The 16,506-nt window shown below is 42.3% G+C and overlaps 1 protein-coding gene across 1 annotated transcript; it reads left to right on the top strand.

The window, feature by feature from the left end:
• The first annotated feature begins 3,090 nt into the window (after nucleotides 1-3,090).
• LOC139756149 (uncharacterized) lies at nucleotides 3,091-15,598 on the top strand. The gene is made up of 7 exons (XM_071675297.1): nucleotides 3,091-3,218; nucleotides 10,017-10,212; nucleotides 11,412-11,600; nucleotides 12,669-12,791; nucleotides 13,343-13,439; nucleotides 13,738-13,889; nucleotides 14,256-15,598. Exons 2-7 carry the CDS (start codon nucleotides 10,081-10,083, stop codon nucleotides 14,361-14,363), a joined length of 801 nt encoding a protein of 266 aa, XP_071531398.1. The 5' UTR covers nucleotides 3,091-3,218; nucleotides 10,017-10,080; the 3' UTR covers nucleotides 14,364-15,598.
• Nucleotides 15,599-16,506: the final 908 nt, after the last annotated feature.

A 16,506-nucleotide genomic window follows, 5' to 3' on the forward strand; every position in this document is an offset into this window, starting at 1 on the left:
GGAGGGAACAGGAGTGGAGTGAGGTTGTTGCGCTTCTACCGGGCCGAAACAAGGCAGTATGAAGCGGTCCAGGATGATCATATGGCTAGGCTGTGTGGATGCCAAGCTCTGGTATTATATATATCATACATGACAGCCAGAGAGAGTGGATATGTGTACAAGTGAAGCCATTGTACATATGTTCGTGACGCTACTTCGCTAAAGTGGAAGAAGCATTGACGTATACAATGAACTTATGATAAAATCAAGCCACAAACTACAACTGCATTGCATGCAATTTTGTAATAATATGCTAAAACACTTGTCCACGTTACAAGGTAATGATTCGCAAATCTATCATTTATATTTGGCTTCATATATATATATATATATATATATATATATATATATATATATATATATATATATATATATATATATATATATATTATGAAGTGCTGATCAATTAAAACAGTAACATGTCTTATATCATTGTCATTTATTTTCGTGCCTAGTTAGCATTCACCACACAAATGCGTAGACAAACACTTTTCGTAATATTCACCGTATCCACAATTCAGACAGACTCACTCCTCATTTATAGGATTACTGTAGGAGAATTCAACTCGTGCATCACCCTCACTGTATACAACCAGACAGAAGCTGTCGCATTCTTGTACCTTAAATTAGTAGTCATGTTTATAGGAAGTAGAATGGATGCCTATTTCAATAAATCAATTAAGAACTACATCAGAAAAGGAGTAGAATACAGAGAGCTACATTAGGTGAGTAGATGAAAGAACCAATGAACACGCGCTAGGTTTAACATCATTCATGGGGCATAACGCACCACTTTCACTCCGCCGAGGATCGATGATGTAAAAAGAAGACAAAAACAGGAATCTTATGCAACGTATCTGGGCGTCGACCCTCCTCCTCAAGGTCAGGGTGGGCAGCAGACGCCAACCGTATGGTAACACTGCCAACGCCTCCTCCAGCACTCTCTCTCTCTCTCTCTCTCTCTCTCTCTCTCTCTCTCTCTCTCTCTCTCTCTCTCTCTCTCTCTCTCTCTCTCCTGACCACGTGTACCTCACGAGCTTTTCCCCCCCCCATCCCTGAAGGGGCCCCGGGTGTGGGGTGGGATGATCACCTGATGTGTATGTGTGTGTGTGTGTGTGTGTGTGGGGGGGGGGGGGTGGATGGCCACACCTGTGAGTGGAGGGGGAGAGAGCACCTGTGAGTCAGACATGATAATGTACAAACCTAACCTGACCTAACGAAAATAACCTGTAGATCGTAACAGTGGAAGGCTACCTCTCTTTGTATACCAAAACTGGGAATTTAGCCTAACTATACGTTCAAACGTGTATATGTTACCTACTGGCATATCATAAAGTTGAAAAGTTACCGATCTTTATGTAGATTTTAAGGTTGCAATGTTTTCAATTTCTGTATACCGAAGTTGTAAAGTTACGCATCTTTATGATTCTAAAATGGGCAAGTTACCCATCTTGATATTCTAAGGTTGGAAAAATACCCACCTTGATATTCTAAGGCTGGAAAGCTACCCATCTTTATACTAAAAGTCAGAAACCTACCTATCTATATATTCTAAGCTAGAAAAATTACCCTTCTTGATATTCTAAGGAGGGAAAGTTGCCCATCTTTAGATTCTAAGGAGGGAAAGTTACCTATTTTTATATTCTAAGCTGGGGAAATTACCCAACTTCATATTCTAAGGTTGGAAAGTTACCCACTTTTTATTTTAAGGCTGGAAAGTTACCCTATCATCGTATTCTAAGGTGGGAAGTTACCCATATTCTTATTCTAAGATGGGAAAGTTACCCATCTTATTCTAAGGTGGGAAAGCTACCCATTTTCATATTCTAAGATGGTAAGTTACCCATCACATAATTCCATTTTCGAAAGTTAGGCTTGTCAGGCAACACTAAGCGGCTGCTGTGGGGGTAGTGATAACTCAAGGTTATCATCGAACTTATATGCTTACTTCTCACTCAGAATCATCGAACGAGCTGACGTCAGCATCGTCTGGAGATAATTCACTCATTTGTGATCTAGAAGTCGCGTCCATGTCTGTCTGTATGTTGATAATGTCTTCCCGCGAAAATTCTATGATTTCTTTTACTTGAAAGATGATGGATAAGAAATATCAATAATACTTCATACATATTCGCCATATTCCGCGTTAGCAAGGTAGCGCCAAAAACATAAGAGAGCTAAGTTTAAGTGTAATGTTTAAACATTTTGATGCACTAAGAATAATATTTAAATATATTTTCTGCATTGCATTGTATTATTACTGATGTAACTGGCAGCAAACACCATGCCGGGTCTAAACATTTGATGTGATTTTTTAATTTAACGCAAAATATGGCACATAATGAAAGTAGCAACATGGAAGATTATAGATTTAACAATTGAAGAATTAATGACATTTGAATATTCAACATTGATCTCAAACGATGTGGTTCAAGATAAAGGCAGTTATCTTATCTTCCTTAGCAAGATAGAACACATTTCTCCAAAGATAATAGACATGCAAATTAATATAGCATTAATGTACAAGTTATAACTATATCGGACAGCAAAGAACACAGGTAGAAATATCATGCTTCGATTTACTTACAAATTATTCAAATCAACGACTAAACTTTTTGCTTTTTATCTTTAGAGAACTTGTTGAAAGATTAGATGAAGATCTATCTTTCTTTTCTTTAATATAAGGCATGAGTGCGACTCGTTAGTCACTTCTGCCATGGCTGACAATCAATGGCTACGTCCTGACAGTCATTTATTACGTTGGACATTTCGAAAGTCCGCGGCGTTAACGAACTGACCACCAGCGCCATCTGGACGTGGGAAGGTTTCGCGTGTGTTCGTTTGTGCGTTGGTTTATCTTTCATCCCAGTTAGTAATAAATTAGCCATTTTTTTTAGTTTTTCTGCCAAAATGATCTTATCAATTTGTCGAAATCTAAGATTTTCATATATAATACATAACTTAGGTTTACATATATTTACTCTATGATCATTGATAACACCTGAACGAAATGAATATATGGTAACTTTCCACCCAGCATCCTGCCCACTTGTGTCCCGCTGCCAGACGTAAGACACCTCCTCAACCCCAAGCCTCCAGGTATTATTTCTTGCTCTGATCATCTGTAGTCTCGCCACGCAACGGATCTGTATCACATTTCACCTCCCTTCCCCAAACAGGTCAGTCATTTTATCAATTAAAAGACTTTAGATGGCTCGGTATTGAGAGACGAACCGTTTTCGTGTGAATTCGTACGATTTGCAAAAACGCTTTAGCACAGAAGTACGTTTGAGTGACCAGCTTTTAATAAATTAGATCGAAGACAACACAAATTTGACTGAATATGACGAAAAATATTAACAAGAGCACAGTGACAATATGACATAAAAAACCGAATAGTGAATACAATATCTCAGGTATATTTATAATAATAGAAACTGATGACCGATTTATATTTACTTTATGATGATGACCAAGTATTATTGGACCAATATTTGTAATTTTCTTTAGTTTTCGAATATTGCTCTCCCTCTAGTATAATTAAACTGGTTCTAATCACATTAATAGTTAACTAGTGTGTTTGGTACTTCAAGATATATAGCGCAAGGAAACAGACGAAAGAAATGGCCCAACCCCCCAACCCCCATACACATGTATATACATACGTCCACACACGCAAATATACATACCTACACAGCTTTCCATGGTTTACCCCAGACGCTTCACATGCCTTGATTCAATCCACTGACAGCACGTCAACCCCGGTATACCACATCGCTCCAATTCACTCTATTCCTTGCCCTCCTTTCACCCTCCTGCATGTTCAGGCCCCGATCACACAAAATCTTTTTCACTCCATCTTTCCACCTCCAATTTGGTCTCCCTCTTCTCCTTGTTCCCTCCACCTCCGACACATATATCCTCTTGGTCAATCTTTCCTCACTCATCCTCTCCATGTGCCCAAACCACTTCAAAACACCCTCTTCTGCTCTCTCAACCACGCTCTTTTTATTTCCACACATCTCTCTTACCCTTACGTTACTCACTCGATCAAACCACCTCACACCACACATTGTCCTCAAACATCTCATTTCCAGCACATCCATCCTCCTGCGCACAACTCTATCCATAGCCCACGCCTCGCAACCATACAACATTGTTGGAACCACTATTCCTTCAAACATACCCATTTTTGCTTTCCGAGATAATGTTCTCGACTTCCACACATTCTTCAAGGCTCCCAATATATATATATATATATATATATATATATATATATATATATATATATATATATATATATATTTTTTTTTTTCATACTATTCGCCATTTCCCGCGATAGCGAGGTAGCGTTAAGAACAGAGGACTGGGCCTTTGAGGGAATACCCTCACCTGGCCCCCTTCTCTGTTCCTTCTTTTGGAAAAAAAAAAAAAAAAAAAAAAACGAGAGGGGAGGATTTCCAGCCCCCCGCTCCCTTCCCTTTTAGTCGCCTTCTACGACACGCAGGGAATACGTGGGAAGTATTCTTTCTCCCCTATCCCCAGGGATAATATATATATATATATATATATATATATATATATATATATATATATATATATATATATATATATATATATATATAATATATGTATATATATATATATATATATATATAATATATATATATATATATATATATATATATATATATATATATATATATATATATATATATATATATATATCCCTGGGGATAGGGGAGAAAGAATACTTCCCACGTATTCCCTGCGTGTCGTAGAAGGCGACTAAAAGGGGAGGGAGCGGGGGACTGGAAATCCTCCCATCTTGTTTTTTTTTTTTTTAATTTTCCAAAAAAAGGAACAGAGAAGGGGGCCAGGTGAGGATGTTCCCTCAGAGGCCCAGTCCTCTGTTCTTAACGCTACCTTGCTGATGCGGGAAATGGCGAATAGTTTGAATATATATATATATATATATATATATATATATATATATATATATATATATATATATATATTTTTTTTTTTTTTTTTTTCATACTATTCGCTATTTCCCGCGATAGCGAGGTAGCGTTAAGAACAGAGGACTGGGCCTTTGAGGGAATATCCTCACCTGGACCTCTTCTCTGTTCCTTCTTTTGGAAAATTAAAAAAAAAAAAAAAAAAAAAGAGAGGGGAGGATTTCCAGCCCCCCGCTCCCTTCCCTTTTAGTCGCCTTCTACGACACGCAGGGAATACGTGGGAAGTATTCTTTCTCCCATATCCCCAGGGGGAATATATATATATATATATATATATATATATATATATATATATATATATATATATATATATATATATATATATATATATATATATATATATACATTATTTCTGGTCCGTGGTCGGCTCTGTCTGTGTACTCGTCTACTCTGTGCCTCAATAAGGATTCCCCTGGAAATATGCATCGCAGGGCTTGCTTGGGCTACGTGTTGTGTGTTATAATCAAACAATGTGACATTTCTGTAATGAACTTGTTACGTAAATATGTATCTATGTAGATGGATGGTGATGAACATTTGATATAGCCGCTGGGTATATGAGACAGCAGGTCGGGGTAGTTTTATGAAGGTGGCATACAACAATGTGACAGCAAGAGTGAAGCATAGAGCGAAGTATGCACTCTTATTATGTTTCATGGATCTTCTGTACTTCAGATCCACTCATCATAACATGTCTTGGGATATAGATTTGTTTTTTCTTTTTATCTTTAAGCACCAACCGGCCACAGGTGTAAACACCAACACAAATGTACTGAGTTTATGTTCACCTTTATTGATTTACTCATACCAAAAATTGCGTTTTTTCATCACTCTTTTCTTCCCTGTGATTCCTTGATTAATAACTGCAAAAATGTTTTTCTTTTACAATACAAAACCCAGGATTCACATAGGTGATGATGCAGTGGCGGATTAAAGAGCTAAAAGGAAATATATAAGAATTTGTGTGTCAAAAGATGATTCGGAACGAGAGAATGCAGACCCTTCAATTTTTTTTTCTAACAAAAAAGATACATCCACCGGGTTTGAAATATGGAATCATGAAAGAGAATTTGCAACCATTCCTTGCTACTAAGGCGTTTATCAAATCACTGTAGATATTATTGAGGAGTCAGGTCTCTCTCTCTCTCTCTCTCTCTCTCTCTCTCTCTCTCTCTCTCTCTCTCTCTCTCTCTCTCTCTCTCTCTCTCTCACACACACACAGCACACACGGGTTCCCCGGGCCTTAGGCATATCTAGATTAATGTGTAGTCGACCCTAGCGATAAGGCCCACGTGACTCTCTCCCCCCACCCCACCCTTACCTCTCTACATACATACATACATACATACATACATACAAACATACATACATGCATACATACATACATACATGCATACATACATACATGCATACATACATACATACATACATACATACATACATACATACATGCATACATGCATACATACATACATACATACATGCATACATACATACATACATACATACATACATACATACATACATATGTGTTGCTGGACTCCACTGCACGTAGCTGTACAGCGAATAAAGTGTCTCCTTCGGCGAGAATTGTCATTTAATGATGATAAGTTGTACAATCCCCTCACTGTCCTCCCTCAGAGCGAGACCATGAATTCCCTGCCGACAAGACTTTTCTAAAAGGAATCCTGGGGTTACATTATTATTTTTATCATTAGTATCATTATAATTATCAATTATTGTTATTATTATCAATCATGAATTAATAAGCATTATTATAATTATGATAATTATTATTATTGTTGTTATTATTATAACCTCTGGACCATTTTATTATGAGCTTCCTCCGCTGTTTCCAGGCTGCGCTGTAATCAGTAACAGGGAGAGGCAGGACTCCTCTGGAGCGAATAATTTTTCGGTGAGGTTGTGTTATGATGATGCAACCTGACTGGAGGTGACTTTAAACATGTGTGTGTGTCATTGAATAATATCGAAACGGAACTGAAAAGTAATTATCAGAATGTTCACATTTTCCACACATTCAACATATCAAACTCTATCCCAAAACCTCCTCCTCGTCGACATTATATATATATATATATATATATATATATATATATATATATATATATATATATATATATATTTTTTTTTTTTTTCGCTGTCTCCCGCGTTTGCGAGGTAGCGCAAGGAAACAGACGAAAGAAATGGCCCAACCCACCCCCATACACATGTATATACATACGTCCACACACGCAAATATACATACCTACACAGCTTTCCATAGCTTACCCCAGACGCTTCACATGCCCTGATTCAATCCACTGACAGCACGTCAACCCCGGTATACCACATCGATCCAATTCCCTCTATTCCTTGCCCTCCTTTCACCCTCCTGTATGATCAGGCCCCGATCACACAAAATCTTTTTCACTCCATCTTTCCACCTCCAATTTGGTCTCCCACTTCTCGTTCCCTCCACCTCCGACACATATATCCTCTTGGTCAATCTTTCCTCACTCATTCTCTCCATGTGCCCAAACCATTTCAAAACACACCTCTTCTGCTCTCTCAACCACGTCTTTTTATTTCCACACATCTCTCTTACCCTTACATTACTTACTCGATCAAACCACCTCACACCACACATTGTCCTCAAACATCTCATTTCCAGCACATCCATCCTCCTGCGCACAACTCTATCCAAGTCAGCCCAACAACACACCGACGCATCGAAGAAAACGGACGAAAGAGGGGAAAGAAATAAACAAAGATGGACGCGATCAGCAGGAGAGGTCGCGTTGCCAGCGTGTGATAAGTAGAGCAGAAAATGCCCTTCGCTCATGGCACTTGACGACTCAAGGTCGTCATATTATCTCATGAGCTCATGACCTGGCGGACTCCCGTGCCACGTCTGTCTCAACACCGTCTACATATGCTGAATATTGACAGATTACGGTGTAAATAGGAGACTGGATATATCGAGAATGAATTGAACGCATGCATGAAGGTACGACCCTTGAGCACGACAGTACGACCCTTATGTGTGTCTGGCCTAACGCTTTACTATGGGTCAGGTCGTAACGTCACACCCAAGGGTCGTGCCATCGTGCTCTAAGGTCGCACCGTCGTACTCAAGGGTTATACCGTCGTGCTCAAGGTTCGTACTGTCGTGCTCTAGGGTCGTACCGTCGTGCTCATAAGATGGTGGTGAGTTATAACCAGACGTACCTGCTTGGCTGTCCTCTTAATTATTTCCCAACACAACGTCCGCATGTGTGAACACCGACTGACTGACCCACGACAGACAACGACTCCACGACGACTGGCCACGTGTGGCACGACACCACGACCTCGCCATGTGTATCGACAGAGCAAAAAACAAAACAATGTTGAAAATCTGGTTAGTGTGGCCAACTAAGACTGCACTGATGACTGACATAGACGTTATTTCTCGAGAGATTCAGAACCTAGGTCGTATGTGTGTTTGGTTCTCCCTATCCTGTCCTTTCTTCCCATTTAGCCTCCCCTTACTGAGATAGTCTCCAGTCCCCTCACACCTGCTTCCCAGTTGCTACCCCTCCCCCATGGCCTTCCCAAGTGTACGTACACCAAAACAGATCACTACACATACCCATAATATGCCTCGGGTATACAGGAAAGGCACCAGAAATACGTTAGTTTACTATCTAAACTGGTGTGGCATATTACCTGCTATTCTATAGTGTATTCACTATTTTGTAGCTAACTTCCTCTCTCAAGGACGAACGAAGAATGGCTTGGCTCTCACACATGCACCACTGAACCGTCTTGTACGTACCAAAACTTAAGAGTCTACCACAAACCATACGCCCTGGTTCAACACACGGCCAGTGCGTGGATCGATCTCCCGCGTACCATACTGCTGCATTTCTCTCCACTCTATGCACGCCTCTTGTCCTCCTTAATAATGTTCAGACCCCAGTGCCCACAAAAGCCTCCTTCACTCCATTCCCCCCACCTCTTGGTCTCCCTGTCTGCCTTATTCCTTCCACTGCTGATAGAGTGATCCTCTCTTTTTAAGTCTCTCTTCACTCATCCTCTTCATATATCCAAGACATTTCAGCACATCCTGGTTTCTGCCCGCGTCAAGGCAGTTACTACTTTAGAAACTCGTACACTTAACTGTTCCAGGAGTTTTTCTCTGTTGCCTGCCATCAGAGCCGTGTCATCTGCAAACAGCAATTGATTCACCTCTCAGACCTTCCCACAACAACCATACCTGTAGACCTGCGCCTCGCTCGAAGACCCTTTCATTTAAGTCCTTTGTCATCCCGTCCATAAACTGATTGACAGTCACGGTGGCTCATATATCCTCAGTGCAGACCCAACTTCACCTAGAACTACTCATCCTCCTCCCTTCCAACTTATACTTCTTAAGAAAAAGCAACCCCTTGCTTCATCATGAAAAGCTACCCCTTGCTTCATCATAAAAAGCTACCCCTTGCTTCATCATAAAAAGCTACCCCTTGCTTCACCAGAAAAAGCTACCTCTTGCTTTCGCTCTTATCCTCTCACTGACCCCGAACTTTACCCCGTGATCATTCCTGTATCATTATTCCCCCTTCCCCTTCAGCTTTATTCCACTCAGGAGTCACAACATCCAGGTTTCTGTCATCGAACGCAACACATATCTCCCCTGTTTTCTCATCTTGGTTATGTCCACGTACATTCACTCTATCGTGAGTCTTCGAGGACAAATTCCTCGTTTGGCTCTCACCTGTGTTCCTCTTTCTGTAGTGACAATACAAGAGGGGAAGGTTTCCAATTCCCAATACCCACCCCAATTAAATTCACTTCCACGACACGCGGGAATGATTACAGGGACAATATCCCCAGCCACTCACGTTCTAAGTTATGGAAAATGTTGCGCATCCGGAGACATGAGAACTACCATTTTATCCATCTCTCTTCCAGACTACCAGCGGGTCATAGCAGGTCATTCAGGGGGGGTCAAGGAGCGCAACGCACCGCCGTCACCATGAGTACCAAAGCGGCCCCCGCCTCACAGGAGTTTCTGGACCAGAACCAGTACTCCCTCAAGTCCATCCTCAGATACGAGAGGATCTTCGGCCACACCTGGGTGTCGACGGGCGGCGAGACCACCACCAAGGTAGGTGAGAGAGAGAGAGAGAGAGAGAGAGAGAGGGAGGGAGGAGTGTGTGCCCTACTTACGAACGAATGTCGGGAGAAGGCATGGGTAGCGCGTAGCACCCACCGCATGTCTTGCCTAATGAGTGAATGTAATCTCACCTTCGCCTCGCACTATTATACATGTCTGACGACCCGAGGTTCATCTGGGACTGACCTAAACCATACGTCAAGTTTTCTGTTAAATGTTTTCTTTAGTTATTCCACGTACGTTTCTAATTTCTCTTACTCTTAAACTGAATTAATATTTCCAAATAAAATTGCCGGATTTGTTTATAATTTGATGATATCTTTGTAGTACCTTTCTAGGTATTATCTTAGACATTAATTCAGTATCTTCCTTGTTATGATGCTTATAAATTTCATATATATTATTCTTGATGTCCTCACTGTAACGCTATGCATGTGTTATCATGTACTTGTTTTCCTCCTTTTCTTGGTTATCGAGTTCTTCCAACATGTCGTGTTAATACGTGTGTTCCAGTTGTGTTCACAAAGTGTTTGTAACTTAACTACAACTTGTTTCTCATCCATTTGTGTGACCGGTTACCATACAGCGCAGCGGTGGTTGAACTTCTCATAGAAACATTAAACGTTTTCATCGTTAGCTTCCTCTCTCTCGTTGTGAAGGTTATCATTATCATAATACCACACATTACTTGGCTTGATAGTACTATCTTCCCTCCTCTGTTACATTAACTTCTCTGTTACATTAACTCCTCTTCTGTTACATTAACTCCTGTTACATTAACTCCTGCTGTTACATTAACTCCTTCTCTGTTACATTAACTCCTCTTCTGTTACATTAACTCCTGTTACGTTAACTCCTTCTGTTACATCAACTCCTCCTCTGTTACATCAACTCTTCCTCCTTCATCTTTGACTTCTATTAACTCGATATTCATTTCCCAGTAGAGCCTATGTTGCATGAGGCCCATGTATACATATATTATTTACCGCTCCATGAATCCTTCGCCCAAGTTTCTCAAACGTGAAATTCCATACCAGACTTTCTTCATCCCGTCTGTAGGTTGACTCCAGGTCGTGTGTGAGAGAGAGAGAGAGAGAGAGAGAGAGAGAGAGAGAGAGAGAGAGAGAGAGAGAGAGAGAGAGAGAGAGTCGGTATGGGGCAGCTCACAGCGTCCTCATCTCCTGCCGCAGGACTTCCTGATCAAGCTGGACCTGCGGCCTGGGCAGCGGGTGCTGGACGCAGGCTGCGGCACGGGCGGCTCTGCCTTCTTCATGGCCAGGTACTACGGGGTCTCCGTCCACGGCGTTGACCTCTCCACCAACATGATCAACATCGCGCGGGATCGCCTGGCCAGAGAAGACAAGGAAGTGCGGGAGAAGGTAATGATGCGCGAGGGAACGGGTCTCGAAGTGCACTGTTGTGGTGAGTTCTTGAAGACCTCGTGTGTTCTGACCAGTTCCAGAGGCATCCACTGGAACGCTCAAAGATGCGCATACTTGATGTATAGCTTCTTAGGTTTCAAAAGCCATGAGTTTATGGGTTTACTGGAAGGGATTTGGAGTCCTGTTGGTGTTTCCAGACTATTTGCATTACTGGAAGTAATTAGGAAGCTAATTGGTGATTCTAGTCACTAGCTTCTGCTGGCGTAAACGTGCCACACACACACACACACACACACACACACACTCCTGAGCACGACTGTACGATCTTTGAACACGACGGTACGACCCTGAACACACCGGGAAGGTACATGAACACGACGGTACGACCCTTAGGTAGGAAGGCCCGACATTTGATGAAAGGCTAGACCCTCCTACCCAAGGGTCGTACCGTCGTGCCCAAGGCTCACTGTTGGCGGAGTACCACATCCAGGCGTCGCCTTCCTCCAATACCCACGGTAGAACATTCCAGCCTCCTGTTTAATGTAGCGAGCAGCAGAGTAGCAGATCCCGCTACACATCTGCCCAAGGAATTGGGCATTCATGACCCTCTGTTAATAGGCGGGATTGGAAACCTCACTGCCCTTCTGACAGCAGATGGAATTGGGGAACCCAATGTCCCTCTGTTGGCAGGCGGGACTGGGAACTCCAGCTACGAGAAAAGATGCGTCAGATGTTTTTGTATCTGTTCCTGACGCTACTTCGTTAAGGCTGGAAAGACCCACGGGTATTTGTTACAGATAATTTGATAGTTATCGATAATTGAAAGACTCGATCAATTAGAATATTCTAAGAAAGGTCCTGATCAATGCAATTCGAATCCTCTGAGACAGGGCCTGATCAATGTACTTATGATACGCTAGGGAAAGGACGAAGGCCTTGTAGCCTATCACTTCCACCTCCATGTACCTACATGGGGTGATGGACCTAATGTACCCCCTCAGGGAGACCCGGTCAGCGGCCGCAGCTACGCCAACCCTCACCTGTCTCCTCCTCTCCCTACCCCAGGTGACGTTCGAAGTGGCTGACATCACGAAGGTGCACTACGACAACAACAGCTACGACGTCATCTACTCCCGTGACACTGTTCTCCACATCCCCGACAAGGAGCAGCTCTACCGATACATCCACGTATGTACTGAGGCTCACTGCTCATTGCAGTAGGCACCGGTCTCTTGTAAGGGTCATGGGAGCCGATGGGAAAGCTAAAGAACAGGAGACCTGGTGGTCTGTGAGGAGGTTATCTGCTGGAAGGTGATAATGTCTGAAATTCCTGACATATGTAGATGGAGACAGGGTAGTAAAGTAAAAGGTTCTTCCCCACCCACCACTGTAGATGGAGACAGGTTAGTAAAGCCGAAGGATTCTCCCCAATTATCAGTGTAAATGAAGACAGGACAGTAAAGCAGAAGGCTCCTCCCCCACCCACCACTATAGATGGAGACAGGATAGTAAAGCAGAACTATGAGTTTTAAGACTATTCGTCTCCGAAGGGTCCCTGTTCCCTGAGGGAGGGTGGCAGACATACAGAGTCCCATTGAAATGGTTTTTTTTCTGAAGTCTTGAAAGATCTTCGTGTGTTGCTCGAGGTGGCCCCGTTGGGTTCCCAGCCCCTCCATTTCCCCTACCCCTGAGGAAGCGCCTGTCTTGTCTCACACCCCACACCCTCCGCTCTCCTCCAGGCGTGGCTGAAGCCTGGAGGGACCCTGTTCATCACGGACTACTGCCGAGGAGATCGCCAACACTCGCAGGAGTTCCTGGACTATGTTAAACAGAGAGGTGAGTGTTCCCGCGCAAGGAGGGAGGGAGTTGTACCACAGTGAGGATGAAAGGGTTGTACTAAGTGTGAATGGAAGGGTTCTGTGCCACAGTGAAGATGGAAGGGTTGTACCAGAGCGTAAACGGAAGGGTTGTGACAGAGTGAAGATGGAAGGGTTGTACCAGAGTGACGGGGAGGCAGTTATACCAGTGTGTGGAGAGTACCAAGTGTACCTGCCGAAGTTTAATAACAACACAGTCTGCGTACCATACCTTAACCCCCCCCCCCTCCCTTCCTCCCCTCTCTTCTCACGTACAGGGTACGACCTCCGTACCGTGCAGGGGTACGGCAAGGTTCTGGAGCAGGCCGGGTTCAGGGAGGTACAAGCAGTGGACCTCACTAAGACCTTCATTTCCATCCTGAACAACGAACTGAAGTACTTCGAACCCACACGCCAGGCATTCATTCAGGTAGGTGTCGAAATCCAGTTCGAACCCTCCGTCCCGGGGATTCATCCAAATGAAGCCCCAGTGTAAACCCACACGCCAGGGTTTCGTTCAGGTGAATCAATGGTACGAACCCACAAGCTGGGTGATATAGTTCAGGTTCATTTGAACCCGAACGCCAAGCTAGTGACCTTAGGAAAAGTTCAATCGGTTCTCTGCTCCTGGTGAAATAAGAACACATATATAAACCCATATATAAAAAAAAGATTCATGCGTATTTCCCACTCATGCCGAATATACAAACATTTTCTCATCACTAAATGCTGTCCGCCATCCCATCTGCTTCCATCACGTAACTGAGACGTTGGCTTTGCTGTTCCTCTCCTGCAGGACTACAGCGAGGAAGACTACAACGAGATCGTCGAAGGATGGAGAGCAAAGGTGGTGCGGTGTACAGCCGGGGACCAGGCCTGGGGTATGTTCCTTGCCAGGAAATAAATAACTCCTGCTGGTGCTGCACACCCCGTACTACTCCCGGCCAACACACACACACGCACACTAACGTCTGGAACCCAAGCGCAGAATCTTCGAAACTATTCTCAGAAGTCCCAGATGCATTCAGAGACACCTGGAAGACGATCCAGTCTTTTCGAATCCATTTTGCGATCTGTTAACCTACTCAGATGGGTTCAAAAATAACCGAAGACGATTGAAACAATTCGACCCCATTCTCTAACTATACAGATGCTCTTCAAGACGATTCTTACAACCCATTGGATTCTCCAATTACTTGGGACACATTTGAAGACATACAACTCAGTTTGAACCATTTATTAGGCATCATACGACCATCAAAGAGCAACTAAAACTCTATAAACGCCACGAAATATTCTTTTAACATTCGGAACTGAAGCAGAGCTCTCCGAATCCTTCTGTGAACCCTCAAACTCTCTGAGAGACATGGAAGACTCGTGCACTTCGATTCCATTTCGAAACGTTTCCGGTTCACGTAAACATGGAAGCCATATAGAGATGTGGTGAATGTGAGCTGATGTACGCTGGACAGAAACACACGACTAATGTATAGATAACTTTACTTTCTATCTACATTCTCTCTCTCTCTCTCTCTCTCTCTCTCTCTCTCTCTCTCTCTCTCTCTCTCTCTCTCTCTCTCTCTCTGTCTCTCTCTCTCTCTCTCTCTCTCTCTCTCCAACGCTCACGACTTCACTTCGGAATAATCATACATTTCATGAAGGCTGACTTCACTTCGGAATAATCATATATTTCATGATGGTTGCATTCATGCTGTTTGAACTTGTCATTTATTAGTCTTCTACCACGCCGGTGCCGTATTAACCTACGACGCCCACTGCTATATTATCTTCTACAATGCCTACTGCTGTATTATTTTCTACAACGCCCAATGCTGTATCATCCTTCTACAACGCCCACTGCTGTATCAACCCTCTACAACGCCCACTGCTGTATCAACCTTCTACAACACCCACTGCTGTATTAGACATTTTTCTTTGGCTGAGACACAGACCTCGCACCACACCGCGCCATCTAATGAGACGGAGACAATATAGGTTACATTCGGGCATGTGCCTAGCATTCCAGTGACGGGACCAGTAGCTGTCTAGAGTTCCTATTCATAGTAATGCTCTCTGATCTAGAGAGCCTGAAAGCACTAGGTTGTGTATCATAGTCAAATAAAACATTCATAAGTCTGATCACTATTTTCATTTGTGAGACCAAGCAGTTTTTCAACTTTTGATAATTCATCTACCTATATATATATATATATATATATATATATATATATATATATATATATATATATATATATATATGCAAAAAGTACACAAGTAGCGAGTGTACGTAAGATGCAGGTAAAGCCACATGGAAAGGGAAAACACGAAGCGTCAATCGCTTTCGCATAATTACATCGTCAGGACAGTACAGTCACAGAAAATCAACTATGGCAATAAACGAAGAATAAAGTAGGTATATTTTGGCAAGGTATCTGTCTAATTTCAGAGGTAGATCGCCCTGATTACTGTAACAATAATAGTAATAAAAAAAACGGTAATGAAATACTTCACTGTAACAAAGCGAAAGGAAGGTTTTATCAAAGCATTTATATAAACTTATTTAGGTAAAGCTGGGATGTACGCATGAATGGAAAATTACAACGACGCTCAAAGATACCCTATTAAAATTACCATTTTGGACTAACGTAAATGTGTCACAGTAAAGGAATACCTGACTAGCAAAATTAGTCATTACAAGCACTTGCTTAATAAAGGCAATTAAAATCTACCTATCGATGCCAAGCGAAGTTTGCTTCCTAAAGCTAATGAACTCGCCTATTTCGAAGTTACATATGGCATAGTTATTAGTTACAAGTCACCGTTGCCAAAATAATGATATCCATAACTTAAACTAACCCATAATCAAGCAAGATTTGGCCAGGCTACCCCATGTAATAGTCATTTGGGATAGGTTAGGTAACGCAGTAAAAATTCAGGTCTCTACACATACGGGGCATAACGAAAGATTATAACGTGTATTAATCATATTTTGGTCACGTTCGTCTAATAAAGCTTTGATAATGAATTCAAAAACAAAATTTTCATAA

This window comes from Panulirus ornatus, chromosome 20 (genome assembly GCF_036320965.1).
Source record: "Panulirus ornatus isolate Po-2019 chromosome 20, ASM3632096v1, whole genome shotgun sequence".
Taxonomy (NCBI): domain Eukaryota; kingdom Metazoa; phylum Arthropoda; class Malacostraca; order Decapoda; family Palinuridae; genus Panulirus; species Panulirus ornatus.

Coding starts and splice junctions, on each gene's coding strand:
- LOC139756149 (XM_071675297.1), top strand. CDS start 10,081: ATGAGTACCAAAGCGGCCCCCGCCTCACAGGAGTTTCTGGACCAGAAC. Junction 12,792..13,342: donor AGCTCTACCGATACATCCAC/GTATGTACTGAG, acceptor GCTCTCCTCCAG/GCGTGGCTGAAGCCTGGAGG. Junction 13,890..14,255: donor CACGCCAGGCATTCATTCAG/GTAGGTGTCGAA, acceptor CCTCTCCTGCAG/GACTACAGCGAGGAAGACTA.